Source organism: Hypanus sabinus, chromosome 9, assembly GCF_030144855.1.
Source record: "Hypanus sabinus isolate sHypSab1 chromosome 9, sHypSab1.hap1, whole genome shotgun sequence".
In the NCBI taxonomy this organism is placed as follows: domain Eukaryota; kingdom Metazoa; phylum Chordata; class Chondrichthyes; order Myliobatiformes; family Dasyatidae; genus Hypanus; species Hypanus sabinus.
The window spans coordinates 38,493,751-38,514,857 of NC_082714.1; the positions used below are offsets into that span (position 1 = coordinate 38,493,751).

The 21,107-nt window shown below is 39.1% G+C and overlaps 3 protein-coding genes across 5 annotated transcripts in view; 1 reads left to right on the forward strand and 2 right to left on the reverse strand.

Moving 5' to 3' along the window:
- radil (Ras association and DIL domains) overlaps positions 1-16,316 on the reverse strand; it is a 110,078-nt gene extending 93,762 nt beyond the window's left edge. The window contains exons 1-3 of one of the 2 annotated variants that reach the window (XM_059979494.1): positions 11,915-16,315; positions 3,433-3,733; positions 39-159 (exon numbers count right to left, since the gene is read on the reverse strand). In XM_059979494.1, the coding sequence (XP_059835477.1) occupies positions 39-112 (74 nt within the window). In that variant the 5' untranslated portion in view covers positions 113-159; positions 3,433-3,733; positions 11,915-16,315. Of the gene's footprint in view, positions 1-38; positions 160-3,432; positions 3,734-11,914 lie in introns of both variants that reach the window. The other variant, XM_059979495.1, reaches the window with a different exon arrangement.
- Positions 7,987-21,107, forward strand: part of LOC132399273 (uncharacterized) — a 63,422-nt gene continuing 50,301 nt past the window's right edge. Inside the window, exons 1-2 of one of the 2 annotated variants that reach the window (XM_059979496.1) lie at positions 7,987-11,980; positions 13,108-13,169. The gene's annotated coding sequence lies outside the window, so the exon portion shown is untranslated. Of the gene's footprint in view, positions 11,981-13,106; positions 13,170-21,107 lie in introns of those variants that run through there. The other variant, XR_009513927.1, reaches the window with a different exon arrangement.
- The window catches only part of mmd2a (monocyte to macrophage differentiation-associated 2a), a 110,134-nt gene continuing 101,919 nt past the window's right edge, over positions 12,893-21,107 (reverse strand). Inside the window, exons 7-8 of the mRNA XM_059979499.1 lie at positions 19,497-19,566; positions 12,893-18,427 (exon numbers count right to left, since the gene is read on the reverse strand). Coding sequence (XP_059835482.1) covers positions 18,224-18,427; positions 19,497-19,566 — 274 coding nt within the window. The 3' untranslated portion in view covers positions 12,893-18,223. The remainder of the gene's footprint in view (positions 18,428-19,496; positions 19,567-21,107) is intronic.

The window sequence follows — 21,107 nt, forward strand, 5'->3', positions numbered from 1 at the left end:
GAACATATTTCAGAATTTGATTACATGAGAGCACATACCTTTTTGCAGATACAAAGAGTGGCCTCCAGAAAGTAACCCCATGATTGTATATTTTGTTGATTCCTTGAACCATTCACATCACTATTTGAAACTACAAACAATGAACATCAAGCAAACAATCTGCAAACAAAGCAAAAATAAAAAAGATTGCAATATTGCAAATTGGAAGTGGTTGCCAATGTGTTTTCAAATTAACATGAATTTAGCAACAACTGAAGGGAAAAAATTTGAAGTACTATTAAAAGTTTACAAATGGTGGATTGATGGTCAGAGTATATAAAAGAAATTGCTTGCTCTTTTCTCCCTTTTCCCTAGAGCGCATGTTGGTGAAGGGCTTTGAAAGTACTTTTACCCTTTCATAAATCACCTGTTAAATATTGAAAGACTATTTGACTATTGATAGACTATTTAAAATCTGATACAATTTTTAATATTTTGTTATTTATGCTGAATATGGCAGTACCACTTACTGATGGACTGAAACCTGGCCTGGATGCCAACTCTGGATAGAAAGCAAGGACTGCTACTCATTATTTTTAACCAAAGCATACAATATAAGAGGAGGAAGATTGTGTTAGAACCCTATACAACCATATACAATTCCACTTAGTCACAACCTAAGTACTGTCTGGAGTTCAGCTTAATATATTTCAGGGAAGATGTGATTGCATTGGAAAAGGTGGAAAGAAGATTGACAAAGATGTTGCCTGGGCTGGAAAATTGCAGATATGAGGTAAGATTGGAAATAAAAAGTTTTATTTTATTTTAATTCTATGTTTTCTAAAAATAAAAGGCTCTAAAACTAATCTGGGAAATTATAGGCCGATAAGTTTGATGTCAGTAGTAGGTAACTTAATGGAAGGAGTACTAAGAGATAGGGTCTACAAGTATTTAGATAGACAGGGACTTATTAGGGAGAGTCAACACAGCTTTGTGTGTGGTAGGTCATATTTAACAAATCTATTAGAGTTTTTTGAGGAGGTTACAAGGAAACTGGATGAAGGGAAGGCAGTGGATATTGTCTACATGGACTTCAGTAAGGCCTTTGACAAGGTCCCGCATGGGAGGTTAGTTAGGAAGGTTCAGTCACTAGGTATACATGGTGAGGTAGTTAATTGGATTAGACATTGGCTCAATGGGAGAAGCCAGAGAGTGGTAGTGGAGGATTGCTTCTCTGAGTGGAAGCCTGTGACTAGTGGTGTGCCACAGGGATCAGTGCTGGGTCGATTGTTATTTGTCATCTATATCAATGATCTGGATGATAATATGGTAAACTGGATCAGCAAATTTGCAGATGATACAAAGTTTGGAGGTGCAGTGGACAGTGAGGAAGGTTTTCAAAGCTTGCAGAGGGATCTGGATCAGCTGGAAAAATGGGCTGAAAAATTGCAGATGGAGTTTAATACAGACAAATGTGAGGTATTGCACTTTGGAAGGAAAAACCAAGGTAGAACATACAAGGTAAATGGTAGGGCACTGAGGGGTGCAGTAGAACGGAGGGATCTAGTTATACAGATAAAAAGTTCCCTAAGAGTAGTGTCACAGGTAGATATGGTAGTAAAGAGAGCTTTTGGTACATTGGCCTTTATAAATCAAAGTATTAAATATAAGAGCTGGAATGTTATGGTGAGGTTGCATAAGGCATTGGTGAGGCTGAATTTGGAGTATTGTGTGCAGTTTTGGTCACTGAATTACAGGAAGGATATTACTAAGGTTGAAAGAGTGCAGAGAAGGTTTACAAGGATGTTGCCGAGTCTTGAGAAACTGAGTTACAGAGAAAGGTTGAATAGGTTAGGACTTCATTCCCTGGAGCATAGAAGAATGAGGGGAGATTTGATAGAGGTGTATAAAATTATGATGGGTATATTTAGAGTGAATGCAAGCAGGCTTTTTCCACTGAGGCTAGGGCAGGAAAAAAAAGAGGACATGGGTTAAGGGTGAAAGGGGAAAAGTTTAAAGGGAACATTAGAGGGGGCTACTTCACACAGAGAGTGGCGGGAGTGTGGAATGAGCTGCCAGATGAAGTTGTAAATGCGGGCTCACTTTTAACATTTAAGAAAAACTTGGACAGGTATATGGATGAGAGGTGTATGGAGGGATATGGGCCAGGTGCATGTCAGTGGGACTAGGAAGAAAAATGGTTCAGCACAGCCAAGAAGGGCCAAAAGGCCTGTTTCTGTGCTGTAATGTTCTATGGTTCTAAACAAATGGATGGAGGAGAGGGAAAGACAAAAGAAAGTGCAAATGTTGGAATCTGGAGCAAAAACAACACTGCAACAACTCGTCAGGTCAAAGCAGCATCACTGGAGGCAAAAGGTAAAAGTCAATATGTTGAGTCAAGATTCTGCTTCAGGTCAGAGATGAAGGGGGCTTAATTGAAGGCTCTTGATAGAGTAAACAGTAAGGGCTTATTCCCCTAGCAAAGGGTCAAAAATGACGGAGCATCAGTTTCATTTGACAGAAGCATTAGAGGACGAATGAGGAAACATTTTTTAAAAATCCCTGATTGCGGTCGAGATCTGGAACTCATAGCTTGAAAAGATGGAAGAGATAGCGACCATCGAAACACTAAAACCACCATTGGGTGTACACTTAAGAGACGATGAACTCAGATGTATGGCCAAAAAGCTGGAATGTTGGATTCGGTTGGCGAGATCTGATTTTGCAGTTCGCAAGCACTCAATAGATTGAATGGCCCTCTTCTGTGCATAACTTTTTTTTATTTTTGTAAAATAATAACAAGTAATATAGTGCAGATCGAAGTATTTTTAAATCAAAACGATTTGGGGATTAGAAGCAAGTATAATTGAATTAGTATTACAAATTATCTCCGCATTGCAACAATGCAGCTCCTAGCGTTGTGTTTGCTGGATCGGGAAATTTAAAAGAGGACGAAAACAGAAACAAATCCAAACATTAAAAACATGCTGCCGTAACTTTTGCATAGTGTGGAGATGCAACTACCGCCTGCTTTTGTTGATGCAAGTTTGAAGTGGCAGCAGACCGCAGTTCCATCTGACCCAAAGGCTTGGACCGCGCAGGGGCGGTTTCCCATAGCAACGGGCCAAGCCATTTCTCTCTCGCTTGTTCCTTCCCCTCACACTATCTATCTTCTTTAATCCCCGTCATTCCCCCTCGTTCTTTACTAAGCAGCTTCCTCTGGCATTTGTTGCACCCGCTCACCTTTTATATTTTGCGTCTTCTTTTTCGTTTATTTTGCCTCTTAATTTTAGCCAGGGCATTGCATTTGGACATCTCCTCTAACTCTCCCATGTTTTCTTTTTCTCACATGCGTTCTCCTGTTTTTATTATCCTTCTGCACGCCTGCCACCACTCTCCTCAATTTCCCTCACCCTTGCGCTTCTGCCCATCTCTCTGCAAAACCACGCTTACCTCGTTATTTGCCATTTGCTCTCTTTCCTCCTGGTCATACGTGGAGCCATGCAATTCTGCTTGCTTCTCTCTTCAATCCATTCTCCCCGCTCCCCTCATCTTCCAGATGATCGAATGATAAGCCGCACTTCAAAGCCAGGACCCCGACAGCTCACGGAAATACCCGAACTGCCGAGCGCTGATTCGCCTCCCTGTTCCTCAACAATTCCCGAGAACCTACGGAAATCCCCGAAGCACCGCGTATCTCGGGGTTGACGAACCCAGGCGATGCGGAGTTGCTGCTTTAAGCCCGACGTGCCACCTACAGGTGAGAATGGTCTTTTGCAGGTTTCTGGTTCACCGCGAAGCCGTTCAGCCCGTCGTACCCGCGCCGATTCTTCCACAGAAAGAGAACCAGATCCTCGCGTGCTCCCGCTCTGCCACATTTTCGCTTTCAACTATCTATCGGATTATCTTTTATTACATCTCTAACACTATGAGAAATAATGGTGGAAAATATAAATAAAATATTATTTGTAAATATTTATTTTTGAGCCTATGAAACCGAGTTCAGGGCCAGCATGTTCCAGTAAGGATGAAAGGCCGAAACGGCAAGATCAGAGAACATTTAATGACAAAGAGCATTGACGGTTTGATCAGGAAATAAAAGGACATGGGAGGACTGCAGAGTGTTTAGAAGACAATTTATGAAAGAAATTAAGGCAAAAAATTGACGTGAAATATCCTTGACAACTAAGACTAAGGAGAATCCCATTCTGGAGGACTGGAAAATTGCAAATGTCATTCCACTCTTTAAGAAGGGAGGGAGGCAGAAGAAAGGAAATTATGGGTCAGTTAGCCTGATTTCCATGGTTGGGAAGATTTTGGGCTCTATTATGGTACTATTAAGGCCGCATGGTTTCCTTAAAGGGAAATTTTGCCTGACAAATCTATTGGAATTTTTTGAGGAAATAACAGGCAGGATAGACAAGGGAGAGTCAGTGGATGTTGCTTACTCAGATATTCAAAAGGCCTTTAACAAGGTGCCGCACATACGACCAGAAGAACAGAATTAGGCCATTTGGCCCACCGAGTATGCTGCTCCATTCAATCATGGCTGATCCTTTTTTTCTCTCCTCAGCCCCACTCCCTGGCCTCCCCCCTTAACCTTTGATGTGTGTCCAATCAAGTACCTGTCAAGTTCTGCCTTAAATACACCCAATACCCTCGCTTCCACAGCTGCCTGTGGTCACAAATTCACCACCCTCTGGATAAAAAAAATCCTCTACTTCTCTGTTTTCATCAAGCTATTTAACAAGGTAAGGCCTATGGTATTACAGGAAGGATAGATGATTGGCTAACTGGCAGGAGGCAAAATGTCTGAATAAAGAGGGCCTTTTCTGGTTGGTTGCTGCTGACTCGTGGTGTTTCGCAGGGATAAGTATTGGGGCGGCTTCTTTTCGCATTGTATGTCAACGATTTGGGTGACAGAATTGATGACTTTATGGCCAGGTTTGTGGATAATATGAAGACTTGAGGTGCGCACGTAGTGTTGTAGAAGCAGGGAGCCTGCAGAAGAATTTAGACAGATTGGGAGAATGGGCAAAGAAGTGACAGATGGAATACAGTGTTGGATGTATGTTCGTGCACTTTGGTAGAACGAATAAAGGCACAGATTATTTTCTTAACAGAGAGAACATTCAAAAACCAGGTGCAAAGAGTCCTTGTGCAGAATTCTCTAAAGGTTAACTTGCAGGTTCAGTCAATGGTAAGGAAGGCAAATGCAATGTTAGCATACATTTCAAAAGGTCTGTAATATAAGAGCAGGGATATAACACAGAGGCTTTATGAAGCATTGCTCAGGACACACTTGGAGTAGTTTTGGGCCCTTTACCTAAGAAAAGATGTGCTGGTATTGGAGAGGCTCCAGAAAAAGTTCATGAGATTGATTCCAGGAATTAAAGTATTAATGTCTGGTAAGTGTTGGATGGCTCTGGACCTGTAGTCTCTGGAGTTTAGAATAATGGGGGGGGGGGGGAAGGAGGGGGTGGTATCTCATTGCTACCTATTGAATATTGAAAGTTCTAGATAGAGTCAATGTGGAGAGGATGTTTCCTGTAGTGGGTGAGTCTAGGGCCAGAGGGCACAGCTTCATTTAGAATGGAGATAAGGAAGAATTTCTTTAGCTGGATACTGGTGAATCTGTGGAATTCATTGCACAGACAGTTGCAGAGGACAAGTCATTGGCTATATTTAAAGCAAAGGTTGATTGTTTCTTGATTGATCAGAGCATTAAAGGGTATGGGAGAAGGCAGAAGATTGGGGTAGAGAGGGATAATACATCAGCTATGATAGAATGGTGGAACACACTCAAGGAGCTGAATAGTCCAATTCTGCTCTTGTGTATCTTATGGTCTAATATCAGAATATTCTATATCAGCAAGAAGAGGTAGCCAGAGTCAGTCCCTGAAGGACCAAAGAGGTAAAGTAATATACGTGTGTTGGTAGGTGATGTTCTGCATGAATACTTCTCATCTGTACTTACCAAGTCAGTTCAGGATGGGGTACATGGGTATTCTGGAGCAGTTCAATATTAATCAAGATGATTTGTTAGACCTAATGGGATGCATAAAGGTTTAGAAATCTCCAGGGTCTTTGAGATCTATCCAAAGTTGCTATGGGAAACACAGGATGAAATAGTTGGGACCTCCACAGAGGTCTTTGCATTTTTATTGCTAACGGGTGAGTACAAGATTAGAAGATAGCTAATGTTCCTTTAATAAGAAAGTAGCAAGGACACAATAAATAACTACAAGCTGATGAGCCTTACTTCATTTAGCAGTAGGTAAATTAGTATAGAAAGTACTAAGAGATAGAATTTCTGTACATTTGGAAATACAGGGGCTGATTAGCAATAGCACATATTTACATTGGGAAAATCCATCTTAATGAATTTAGCTGTGCTTTTTGAGAAGTTAATTTAAAAGATTGATGTAGGCAGGATGGTAGGCATTGTCTATAAATTTTAGTAAGGAAGTTGATAAAGGTCCGATGGTATGCTATTCCAGAAGGTTAAGGCACATTATCTTGGTGATAGGAGGCAGAGAGTGAGGTAGAAGGATGTTTTTATGATTCAAAGTTTGTGACTTGGTTGCCACACTATAGGAAGGATGTGGTTGCATTGGGGAGAATGCAGAGAGAATTCAGCAAGATTTTGGGAGGAGTTTGATTATAGAGATGGGTGGGTATTCCTCTGAGCAAAGAAGGCTGAGGAATAATTAGGTATATAAAATTATAAGATGCACAGATAAGGCATAAACAGAATCACTTTCCTATGATAGGGGTTCAGGCGTAAGTTTAAAATAAGAGGAAGGACTTTTAAAGTGGACTTGAGGGAAAAAGTTTTTTTTTAAACAGAGAGTAGTTGATACTGGGAACTTGCTGCCAAAGAAGGTAGTGGAATCAAATGCAGTCACTATGTATAAGAGACATTTCAATAGGCACATAAATAGGTAAGGCAAGAGGAATACAAACCTAAAGCAGATAAATGAGTGTAGATCAGCAAAAAGTGGGACAAAGGGCCAGTTTCTGTGAAGCTGAAACGTGCTGTGAAGCTCTATGACTCTGACTTGTTAAAATGAAAAACTAAAAATCGAAGCCATTATTTTGACAAGGATTATACATAAATTTCTTATGCAATAATTTGTTTGGAATTGTTCAAAATAAAATTGTAGTTTCTATAATTCCTTTCTCATTATTATGTGTGTGCAGTTTGTATTTCCTTTGTAGTTTCTATTTTAAAACTTGTACTGTATATCTTTTTGTGAAAAATTCAGCCATTTCAAGTAAATTTTCACAAAATGTCTGGTTATAGGAATATTATTCATCTGAACTAGTCCAAACTAATCAGTGCTCCCAATCACTGCTTTAACGTTTCAACATTTTCCTATGTGAATGATAGGTCTTCAGCTTCTCCACTGCATCGGAAAGTCCTGTCTATGCATTGCTGCATCTGTGCGAAGATACTCCCAACACCACTCTTACTCACCACTCCCAATGTAACTTTAACTATCACTATTTCTTCTGTTGCCATGGTTCAGTTTTAAGTACACCTTACAATATCAGGCAAAATAATCTGGACTTAGTTAATAGATTGCGTAAAGGTGATAAGGAAACTTAGCAATTGTAATTTGTTTAGATGATGAGGCAGAAGTGGATAAAATATAATTTTCCTAACTCCTGCAACTTTTCCCTTATGAAAGTAAAGAAGGCAACACAAGAGTAAAATGCTGACCTTACTGCTGATTCACTGTGCTCTGATTCCACAGTATTAAACTGAAGTTTAATGTGCCTCTCATTTTATTATAAAGAGAAGCAAATCAGGTGGACGCTATATCTCCAGCCCACAACAAATCAAGTCAGGAAGTAAGTACACTGACCCAGTATACCCCAGTGCATGTTCTCTTCACTAACATCCGGGGGCAAAAGAACAAAGACAAGGAAGTGACTCAAGTCCAGCAAGTGACAGCTTCTTTATGGTTATAATTATTATGCCCAGTATTGGCTTTGATGTACAAGATGTTTTCAGTGAGAAACAGAATATGTCAGGAGTCATTTCTGCAAATTGAGATTTTATTTCAGAGCTCATTAAGCTAATCTATTCCCAGGGTCTCATTCAAATACTGTTAGAAGACTTTTCAGATTAAACTGCTGAACATCCCTTGCTCTCTTTAATCATTCACATGACAATACAAACTGTGACATATTCCATATATTATTATGAATAATTATTAAAAAGATTATAAATGATCTTGAATATAAAAAGCACAAAATCACCAATTCACACATACATATAGATGCAAAAACATTCAGTTCTTACATTTTAATCAGATCTAAAGTCAGTATCAAAGGCTCATTTGACATTCAAATCATGCAAAGTTAACATTCAACAATATGCTCTTGCAGACAGTATAAAAGAGTTAAAAGAGTGAAGATCACTCCAAGTTATAGGCAGCTTGGGTTAGAGGTTCCTGAAGTGAGTTTCACAAAACATTTTCTTTTACTTTTCTTTCTGGGGTTAACAGTAGTGCTGCATTAAGGGAATCCCATTCCTTGGAATCATCAGTTGTTTGTGGTCTAAAATTCTCATAATGCATCATGTATCTGATTCAGCATTGGGTAATCATAAACATTTCTGAACAGCGTTCTCTTTTTGTCACAGCTTTGAGGAGTAATTTGGTTCTATACACAACTCTTTACAGGTCTCAACAAAAATCTAGAGCCACAGTGTTTTATAAGACTAAGATTGTTAACAAATCAAATCAGTAATTCCAGAAAGAATGGACAGAATCCCAGAATAGTCTGTGTCAAACTGATGTCTCTCAGCAAAGTTGTTCAAGGACAATACTGGATTTTAGCAACTAGAAGGAGAATTTGTGTATCTTTTTGTTAGTGGCTAGTAAAACAAATTCACCCACTTAACAAGTCAAGCTAGAGTTAAAATGTAGCAAGAATTCAGTAGAAAATACAAATTTTTTTTAGAAAAGTTAATGTCCTTGACTGACTTGAAGACACTTGAACACATGGGAAAATTAATTTCGCCATGAACCAGATATTTTTAATTCCTTTTCCAATAAGTGAACCAAAATAGATTATTCCTTAGTAATTACTTAGACAGAGATTTAATTTCAATTTGTGGTACACTATAAGTTACTGTTTAAATGCCTTTGTGTGTTACTTCAACAGAATTATTAACCTGTTTATATTAAGTAGGTTAATGACTGTATTAAAATAGTATACACAACATTTAACACAAAAGGTTATTAGCCAGTGTAACCAGTCAAAGAAAATTAATGCCCCTGGGTGGTTCAAGAAACACTGATAGGTTAAGATTTCATTACTAATACTTTGGGTGATGTCAGCCCTTGAATTTAAAGCAAAATGCTTGTTATTATCGAAGCTTTGACAAGAATAGCAGAGGCCAATACAAATGAAGGCCTGTAATGGGGCTTGATTAAAAACAGAAAACGTTGACACATTGTAATTTTGGTTCAGTAACAGCAAGCATAGGTGAGAGGAATTAACTGGAGAAGCTGAAGTTGTTCTCCTAGCAGGACAGAAAGCAAAGGTGTAACTTATAGTGTTTTCAGGAAATATGAAGCATTTTGATCAAAAGAACAATGATGGCCTGTTTCCAGTAGCAGGGAGCTGGAGAGTGAGGAAAAAGATTTTGATAAAAGACCCACTGGCAAGACCTTGAGAATTATTTTTGATGCAGGAAGATGTTTGATTGGAGAAAAGCAAATTGGTTACATTTCAAAGCAAATTAGTTATACACTTGTGAGGCAAAACATTTCTGGGGTATTGGCACATCGGTATCAATGCTGACTTTCTTAGCTGTGTGATCCATGAATTACAACGATAGTCTACTGATTAGATGTAAACACAAACCAATTCGCTGCGCATTCTGGCTTCTCAGAACAGGGGACCTTAGACAATACTGAGTAAAACACATAAAATGCTGGAGGAACTCAGCATGTCAGGCTACATCTTTGGAGTGGAATAAACAGTCAACATTTCAGGTCAACGCTGGCCAGTGGCATGGTGGCATCCACATTGGACTTCGAGGCAAGTGGTCCCGGATTTGAATCCTGCCGGCTCCTAGCATGCTTTCCATCCATGCAGGGTTGAGTGTTGCACTAGCAACTCAGCCCCGTAAAAAACAAATGCTAAAGAAATGACAAGGTTGCCACCCATGTGTCATGTGCAGAAAGGAACAATTTCAGCCCAAGGACCTTTATTAGGATGGAAAGAAATGGTGTCTGCTTGAAACGTTGACCACTTATTCCTCTCCATAGATGCTGCCTGACCTGCTGAATTCTTCCTGAATTTCTGTATGTTTTGCTCAAGATTTCCAGCACCTGCAGAATCTCTTGAGTTTGTAACAATATTAGCTTCTGCATGGATCCAGTTATAAAAGGACTGTGTGAAGTCAATCATGGCAACCTTCCCCTGATTGTCACAGGCTGCTAATGAAGAACTTGAAGAAACACCAATAAGTTGTCAGATGTGAGGAGTATACTGAATCATCTGTGTAACACAATAGTCTGGGCCATCCTAAGGAGCTGTTGGAAACGTGAACAATATCTCACAGAGTCAACTAAACTACCTGACTTGACAACCCTCCTACCATTCTACATAATCACATCATGTCTACTGCATGTACCTATAACTTGCCAAGGCTTTATTCAATGGCACTTCTCAAATCCATTAACTTTTATTATTAAGAAAGACAAACTTCAAAGGCACTGAGAAAGTTTACTAATGGCCAAGGCCTATTTAAGTCATATTGTACAACATTTGAAAATACAGTATATTCCTGTCTCTATATGATTTCGTGACTGATTTATTATAGGGTAAGGAGAGGGAAGCAATATCTATCAGCAGACAGTTCAGGGAACATAGATTTTATTAACAGGGTAATTAGAATCAGGAACTCCTCTTGCTTATAGCAAAAATTATAGGTGGAAATAGAATCAATCTAAGTCTTTATTGAATGGGTGTGGGGGGAAAATTTACATACCCATGACAGTGTGGCTAGGCATAGCTCAAATACCATCTATAAATTTGCTGATGATACTACCATTGTTGGCAGAATCTTAGATGGAGATGAGAGGGTGTACAGGAGCGAATTATACCAGCTAATTGAGTGGTGTCACAGCAGCACCCTTACACTCACTGTCAGTAAGACCAAAGAACTGATTGTGGACTTCAGAAAGGGTAAGACAAGGGATCACAAACCAATCCTCATAGAGGAATCAGAAATGGAGAGAGTGCATAATTTCTAGTTCCTGGGTGTCAAGGTCTCTGAGGATCTAACCTGCTCCAACATATCAATGCAGCTATAAAGAAGGCAAGATGGTGGCTATATTTCATTAGGAGTTTGAAGAGATTTGGTTTGTCATCTAAGACTTCTACAGATGTACTGAGAACATTCTGACAGGCTGTTTCACTGTCTGAAACTGAGGGCGGGGAGTCGCTACTACACAGGATAGAAATAAGTTAAAGAAAGTTATAAAATTAGACAGCTCCATCTTAGGTACTAGCCTCCATAGTATCCAAGACATCTTCAAGGACTGGTGTCTCAGAAAGACGGTGTCCATCATTAAGGACCCCCATCACCCAGGCCATACTCTTTTCTCACTGTTACCATCAAGAAAGAGGTAGGGAAGCCTGAAGGCACACATGCAGCATTTCAGGAACAGCTTCTTCCCCTCCGCCATTGATTTCTAAATGGCTATTGAACCCATGGCCACCACCTCACTTTTATTATATCTGTTTTTGCGATATTTTTAATTTAACTATTTAATATGCATATATATACTTACTGTAATGAATATACTTATTTTCCCTATATTATCGCGTATTGCATTGTACTGCTGTCGTTATGTTAACAAATTTCACAACGCATGCCAGTGATAATTAACCTGATTCTGATTCTGACCTACAGGGCTGTAGGGAGAGAGCAGGGAGATGGCACTGACCAACTGACCAGATTGCTTTACTAGAGGTATGTATAAAATAGTGCTAAAACAATTCTATGACTTGGTGAAAGTTTTACAAGTCCTTACCTTTCATCGTGTAGGCTACACAAGGACTGAAGATCATGCTTGTGAAGCCTTCATTCCATGAAAGAATTAAGCTAACCAAACAAGCTTCCTTATTCACGCGTGCTTTGTATAAGTAAATCAATGTTGTAAATTATGAGTTGAAGGCTTTAATATTTTCTATGTGGTGTTTTGTTCTACCCACCTAACACGATGTCATGGTTCAATATAAGAATCCCATTTCTAAACTACAATATGTAGGGAAAGCAGCAGAATATAAGACCAAAACCACTGAGGTAGGGGCCAAAAGATGAAAGTTTCTATAGTGGATGTATACTCTTCTGTGTTGATCTTAAACATACACTAGGAAAAATAACTATTCTACCAATCTTCCTCTAAAATCCAGGTTGGGAAATTGCCTTGAGGCAATATGTATCCTCTTAACTTATTCTGATCCAAGCTCCTTCACATAAGCAAAAATGAAAGAGAAACTATAAATGCTGGAAAACTAAAACAAAACCAGAATTGTTGGAAATACTCAGCAGGTCAGACCACATCTGTGGATAGAGGGAGAGAGTTAACATTTCAAGTTGAAGACCCTTCATCAGACACTGTTCTAATGAAGGGTTTTTGACCTAATATGTTAAATGACTCTCTGCATGGTAACCAAAATAAGACAATCATTAAAATCACTTGGAGACTCTCTAAGATATTATGAAATAATTCATTGTATTTCTGCACCTAAACAGCCGGAAAAGCAGGGGTTTGAGACTAGATATCTCCCAAAGGCCTTAATTAAAGTTGTTGATTTTACAACAGGGAAACAGGCTCTTCATCCCAACTCTTCCATGTCAACCAAAGGCCTAACTGAGCTAGTCCCATTTACCTGTGCTTGGCTCCATATCTCTTCAAACCTTTCCTGTTGATGTTCCTGTGTAAATGTCATTTAAACATTGTAATTGTACCCAACTCTACCACTTCTAACTGGCAACTCATTCCTACCACTTTCTGTGTAAAAAGAAATATTTGCCACACATGCCCCCTTTAAGTCTTTTCCCTCTCACCTTAAACCAGTGTCCTCTTGTTTTAGATTCCTCTACTTTGGGATAAAGACAGTGACCTTATCTATGCTCCTGAGGGATGACAGTAGAGGTACGTTTTATATATTCTACAAAGTCATCACTCAGCCTCCTACATTCCAGGGAAAACAGCCCCCATTTATCCAGTATAGGCAACAAATTCAGAGTCACAGAGTAATACAGCACGGAAATGACCCTTTAGCCCAAGCTAAACCCTGCCAGCCAAGCTAATCCCATTTCCCTGTGCTTGACCGATAACACTAACATTTCCTATTCCTGTACCTGCCAACTTTGAGCAGCACATCATCAACTTCTGTATTTAATTGAGCCCAGTGCTGCCAAGAATTGCACGTCTCACTTTAGCAGGGGAATCTCAGAGCAAACTACCATATCATAGTTTGGAGCTTTACATCCAAGGATATGGATTGTATTGAAAGGCCAGGCAGCTAGGCAGAGGGGGTGGGGTGGCTCTGTTGGTAAAAAAAATCAAACACTTATAAAGAGCTGAAATAGGATCCGAAGATGTAGAGTCCTTGTGGGTAGAGAAACTGCAAGGGTAAAGATGTCCTGATGGTAATTACAAACAGGCCTCTGAACCATGATGTGGACTACAAATTACAACGGGAGATAGAAAAGGGCAACGTTATTATAGTCATGGGTAATTTCAATATGCAGATAGACTGGGAAAATCAGGTTGGTGCTGGATTCCAAGACAGAGAATTTGTAGGATATCTATGAGATGCCTTTTTAGAGCACCAGGGGAAGGCTAATCTGGATGGGTGTTGTGAAATGAACTAGATTTGATTATGGGGCTCAAGGTAAAGGAACCCATAGGAGATAGTGATAGTAATGTGATAGAGTTCACATATGTGATAGAGGGAGAAGCTAAAGTCTGATCTGTCAGTATTATAGGGCATGAGAGAGGAGCTGGGAAAAGTTGATCAAATGGGGACAATAGTAGGGATAACAGCAGAACAACAATGGCTGGAGTTTCTGGGAGAAATTCAGAAGGCGCTGGATATATGCAGTATGTCTCAAAGAAATATTCTAAAGGCAAGAGAAGTCAAAAACAACATAAAAGCAAAAGTGGGAATATTATAGAGCAAAAATTAGTGGGAAGCTTTTAAAAATTGTCAGAAGGCAACTAAAAGATGAAATATAATGGTAAGCTAGCCAACAGTATCAAAGATGATACCAAAGGTTTTTTTTCCAGATATATAAAAAGTAAAAGAGAGGCAGTACAAGATATATGACCACTGGAGTGGTAGTTCAAGGAAATGGAGGATGAACTGAAGTATTTTGCATCTGTCTTCATTGTGGAAGAATCCTAGTAGTATGCTGAAAATTTAGAAGTGAGTGCAGTTGCTACTATTAAGGAGAAAGTGCTTGGGAAGCCGAAAAGGTCTGAAGGTAGATGTCACCTAGATCAGATGGTCTACACCCCAGAGTACTGAAAGAGGTGGTGAAGAGATTGTAGAGGCATTAGTAATGATGTTTCAAGAATCAATAGATACTGGCATGGTTCTGGAGGACGAGAAAATTGTAAATGCCACTCCACTCTTCAAGTGAGGGAGGCAGAAGAAAGGAAATTATAGGCCAGTTAGCCTGACCTCAGTGGTTGGGAAGATTATTAAGGATGAGGTTTCAGGGTACCTGGGGGAACATGACAAAATAGCCCAAAGTCAACATGGTTTCCTTAAGGGAAAATCTTGCCTGACAAAACTGTTGGAATTCTTTGAGGAAATAACAAGCAAGATAGACAAAGGAGAATTGGTGAATGTTGTGTACTTGGATTTTCAGAAGGCCTTTGACAAGGTACCATACATGAGGCTACTTAGCAAAATAAGACCCCTTGATGTTAGAGGGAAGTTACTAGCACGGATAGAGCATTGGTGATTGGCAGGAGGCAAAGGGTTTCTGATTGGCTGCCAGTGACTAGCAGTATTCCACCAGGGTCTGTGTTGGAATCGGGTTTTTATTGTATTATTTATCAATGATTTGGATGATGAAATGAAGGATTTGTGGCCAAGTTTGCAGATGATGTGAAGGTTGATGGAGGAACAGGTAGTGTTGAGGAAAGAGGCAGGCTGTAGAAGAACAGATTAGGAAGTGGTAGATGGAATATAGGTCCGGGAAGTGTATGGTCACGTACTTTGGTAGAAGGAATAAAGGCGTAGATTATTTTCCAAACTGGAAGAAAATACAAAAATCTGAGGTGCAAAGTGACTTGGGAATCCTCGTTCAGGATTCCCTAAAGGTTAACTTGCAGGTTGAGTCGGTGGTGGGTAAAGCAAATGCAATGTTAGCATTAATTTCAAGCGGACTAGAGTATAAGAGTAAGAATGTATTGCTGGGGCTTTAAAAGGCACTGTTGAGGCCTCACTTTGACTATTATGAACATTTTTGAGCCTTTTATTTAAGAAAGGATGTGCTGACATTGGAGGGGATTTGGAGGAGGTTCATGCAAATGATTCCAGGAATTTAATGTGTTACTGTATGAAGAGCGTTTGATGGATCTGGTCCTGTACTTGCTGGACTTAGAAGAATGATGGGGGATCTTATTGAAACCTATCAAATGTTAAAAGGGCTAGGAAGAGTGGATGTGGAGAGGATGTTTCCTATACTGGAGGAGTCTAGGACCAGATGGCACAGCCTCAGAATAGAGGTATGTCTATTTAGAAAGGGGAAGAGGAGGAATTTATGTAGGTAGGGGGTGGTGTATCTGGATTTTGTTGCCACAAGAGACTGTGGGGGACTGGTTACTGGGTGCATTTAAGGCAGTTTCATAGACTTTTGATTACTCAGGGCATGAATGATTTTGGGGCTAAGACAAGAGAATGAGGTTGAGAGGGAAAATGGAGCAGCCAGGAAGAAATTGCCGAGCAGTTTTGACCGGCTGAATGGCCTAATTCTTTCCTTATGCCTTATAGTCTATAATGTTATTTTTCATCATTTTGGATTGATTTCATAATTTTATTGAGGTTATCTGACATAATTTTATTCTGCTATAAACATTACATGCATAACTCAATTACCATGTATACTGATTCAGTATGAGAGATCTTGTGAATCTTTTCTGTACCCTTTCCAGCTTAATGGTATCTTTCCTATAGCTAGGTGACCAAATCTTCCACATTTACCCACTTGGAAAGGTAGCTGTGGTCATTTTAATTATATTATTTAGTTTTAATTTGCTAATTTTAAGATATTCAGAATGCAAAAAAAGATGCAATAAAATTTGAAAAAAAAAAGGCTATTGAGAATAGGAAGCTCTCCCTTAGTAAAATACTGCATACACAGACTGGATGATAGTGAAGAGAAAACTGACCACTGGTTTCATACATACTTTTGATGAGTTGGGAAGGCTCATGGGTATGATAATGGCCCCCAGTTCCTCTAAAATACTGTTGTGAAATTAAAACTGGCAATTCATTTCCTCCCAGAGCAGAAAATGATTTCAAAGGTGAATGCACGCCACAGCTAAATAACCAAAGACAGCTTGTCATGCCATGATGACTGCACATATGGGTCATTGCTAGAAACTTTTTGAAATCAAATGAAACAATGTCCTGAAGAATTTAGTGTTCCCAAGAAGGAAGACTATTAAAGGAAGATGTGAGTTAAAAGAGAGTTTTGATGTTAATGTCCCATAAGGAGCAAATTACCTATAGATAGTGAGCTAAAATTTTATTATAGCCAAGGCCTATTTTAATTTTTGGACTAAAAATTCATGATGTAACTTGCTAGGCTGGGACTAAGAGATTGAAAGGTGTCTTGGATGCAAGGCATTCTTTGACAAGGAGGTTGAGCTGAATCCAAAAGAATGACTGCCCTGTTTGATTCAATTTAATTTAGGGCACTTGCCCCCTGGGCAGCAGTCCAAACAATTCCTGTAACTGGTGAGGAGAGGAGATGGGCAGGATTGGGGAGATGAGATTGTGTAGTAGCACTGAAGAACATTTTGGGGCAGGAAACAGGAGGGTCAGTGGAATCTGGAATTGGTAAGCAAGCCTCAGTCAAACTGGCTTGATGCCAGTGCTGATAGATTCGTTTAGGGGTTTCAGGAAAGGTTGTCTTGCTCCTTATTAGGAAGTGTGTGTGCCAACTGCTTGGAATGCCTACAATTTATATAAGGCCAGTATGGAATCAGTCATATTTTACTTGTTCCCAAGCTGTACAGCATTGTACCGCACCAGTTAAAGGGTGAATGAAGACCAAATTCATAGAGTCATGTAGAAGGACAGCAAGTTGTCAGGCCCTTAACTCACTCAGTGATCATGAAGCATTCATTTACACTAATCCTATTTTTTTTATTCTTGCCTCATCTATTTTCCCCAGAATCCACCACACACCTACACATTTGGGCAATTTTACAACAGCTAATTAAGCTACTAACCTCCATGTCTTTGGGATGTGGGCAGAAACCCGAGCACCCAAGGGAAACCAATGTGGTCACAGAGAGAATGTGCAAACTCTATGCAAAGTGCACCCGAGGTCAGGATTGAACCTGGCCCTCTGATGCTGAGAGGCAGTGGTTCTGATTGCTTCAGTCCTACCTTCACTAGTCCGAGAGTGGTTCTGAAGCAAGGTGTTTTATCATTGCCAAAATCAACAATTAAAGACATATTCTCAGTTCTGCCAATTAACCAAAATAGTTCAGATGTCTTCATGGATTTTCAACTATTCCAGTTTCTAACAAATGCATTACATTATGTGTCTCATAGTTAATAAAGTGTCTTCTAAAAAATGATCTTCTCTTGCACTCTTTTCACAGAAAAATATCCATTAAAAAAGTACCTGTGTCTTACAAAAAACACAGCCAATAATATTTCAAGTGTTTTAAGGGGAGACATCTGACTATAAAATTATATAGTTAATTGGAATAATATACAGGTGCATACAGTTCTGAGAACCATCCAGTCAAGTTTGCAGGAATGTTCACATATGTGTGCACATGCTTGTGAGTTTAATACTGGCCATAAGATTGGCGCTTCAGTGCTGAAGAAAATATTGGAGTTGCAGCATTGACTTCCACATATCACTTGCACGGTCCAGAGATCGTTGCAATGTCTTGTTAATTTCACTGTGGTTGTAGACAAACAATGTATGTCACAAGTTACAATCTGATCACTTAGATGTCCTCATATCCAGCATTTCAGGACGGTACAGATACTTCCAGATAGCATAGTAATGGATCCCGGCACCAATGGCCACAAAGAGGTGCCATATTGCATGTGCAAATGGAATCCGTCCATCGCTCTTGAAGAACAGCATTCCCATGGTGTAGAAGACACCGCCCACCAGCAGTTCAAACAGTCCTTCAGTATTAGGCTAACTCAAGAGAACAAGAAGAGATCTTTATTTCAATAAAGCACTTTGTTAGTATTTGCTGTCAATGTTATTAGATTGCATGCACCTTACCTTGAAAAATATTATGGCAAACAAATGGTTTCACTAACATATCTGCACCTTGCCAACACTTCCTTCTCCATGGGTGCCATGGTAGTGTAGCAGTTAGCAAAATGCTTTTACAACTCCAGAGATGGTTGGAGTTCAATTCCAGTGTATGAGTGTCCTTATACAAGAGTCTTTGTATGCGTTCCCCATGGGTGCTCCAGTTTCCTCCCACTGTCCAAAGTGGGTAGATTAATTGGTCATTGTAAATTTTCCCATGATCAGGTTAGGGCTAAATCAGGATTGTTAGGGATTGCTGGGGTAGCATGGTTCAAAGGAACAGAAGGGCCTGTTCCACACTGTATCTTTAACTAAATAAAAAAATTAAGGAATATCATCAATTTTTGTGAACTTTCACAAAGCAATTTTCAAGTAGTTTTGAATATAATCTCTGTTGTAATATCAAGAAATGATTCATTGATTTGAACACAGCATGTTCCTGTAAGTATTATTGAAATAATGACTAGATCATTTATTTTATTTTAGCACTAATTGGGAAATGGTAACATGCTTTAAAGGCAGGTTAGCTGTGTTCATTTCTGATTGGCTCTAATGGAGGCTTTGACATACTGCTACATATCTTTTCATTAGGAAACAATTGTGACTCAAGGGGTTTGAGCAAATGGTAGTTTGACACTCCAATGTAATATAGAGATAGTGCTGGCTTACTAAGAGCATTGCTATTCAGCTAAGATGTTAAAGTGTGGTCAGTTTGGTCCTCTTAACTTGTGGGATTCACTGGGTGCAAATTGGTAAACTATTCCCTGCACTTCAACGTGCTTCAGAAATACTTAATGTTTGCTCCTAAGTCTGCGACACTTCCTTTAGAGGTATCAGTACCTAGACTTTACAAGCATCACTGTATGAAAAGATAAATAAAGATACAAAGCATTGATAATATCTTAATGTTGAATGGATCAGAATTAAGAAAAAGGCAACCTCTTACCATTGACAGGATGACAAGTGCAGGAAAGATGCCCATTACCATGTAGCAAATCAGTTCCACAATTTTATACCTAGATACAGGATAGAATTTTGAGAATGACTATATTGGGTACATCATGGATGAACAACTCATAATAATGTCCCTGCTCTTCATGTTGCAGAAAGCATACCAGAAAATAGTTAGGGTTCTGACATTAGTAATGATTTCTCAAATTGATAATTCATTGTGCAGGCATGAATATGCTCAGGTAGACCTTGACATTAAAAATGTTTGTAGACTATCTCTGTGGTCTTAAAATTTGACCTTATGTTGGATTTTTCTTAACCATGACATGTAGTGAATGGAAATGACTGGCCTGAATAGAATTGCATCACATTAGATCATTCAGGATGCAATAGTCATTGAGTTTAGTGAACAGACAAGTGCCTGGTAACCACCTCAAGTTTTATGGATCTGTTATTCTGATACAGCATATCATCATTACTGACATCTTCACATAGAAAGTCTGGTCTACATCTGGTGTAAGTGTCACTAATACTGCTCCTGGCAACAACATAATTCTAACTTTTAATTCAGTACAGTGATTAGCCAACACAAAGGAGGGAGAACTCAAAGGGAAAGGGGCCACTGTAGATTGAAAGCCCATATGAAAATCAAAATAGCTCCAATCCAAAGAGGTTTGAAAACAGGTTATTTCTCATTCTAACCTTCCCAGACATCTAAGGAGAGAACAAGCTCAAGGGCTGACTAGCAAGAATAAAGGCAATGATTACAGATGATGTAAAAATCAAAAACCAGGACACTGAGCACCAGAAAACTGAATGAAAATGATAAAAGGATTGTAATATATTGGAATAGATGAGGGGAGGAAGTTAAAAGAGGGTTTAATAGTTGTGTTGATTCATGTATTACTATTCATGAGAAAACTGATGGCAGAGCTTATAACTGGATGACGTATAAAGAGGCAAGGACATGTTTTATATCAAGGAATACTAACTTCAGGCTTATTGTGACTATGACACATTAACCTAGAATGGGCAGCATTAAAATGACTCCATCAAAAAATAGAACAAAATAACTTGTAGAAACATATGGGAAATAATGTCTTGAGATTCTAATACAAATTAGATTGTGATCAATCTAGACAGTTATTGCTGAAAAAGAACAAACCTGAAGATTGAACTTCCTACTGTTTAAAGTGAGACCAGGACCAATGCAATATGTTTGGCTTCTAGTTGATTGGATTTGACTGTAACAGTAATGTTATCCTGCATCTTGTTTTAACGCAAGTGCCTGTTAGAACAAATTGATGGTAAGTTACAGCAGCACAGCCATTCGATTATATGTGGAGAAAATCTATTTATATTGTGCATTCAATAACTTCAAACATGCCCTTTTCAATTCGGCAAATACACAAGGCTTAAACATATGTAATAGGACCACAGACTATGGACTGGAGTGTGGATTGGTGATTGTATTATTTCACTTTCAATACCTGGGCAGAGTTCTGCTCACAAAACAAATGTTCTCTCTGCATTGGCCTAAACAAAACTTCCTGAGTTCAAACTCCAGAGAGCAAATGTGTGCAACTCAAAACCTTAACAGGGAATG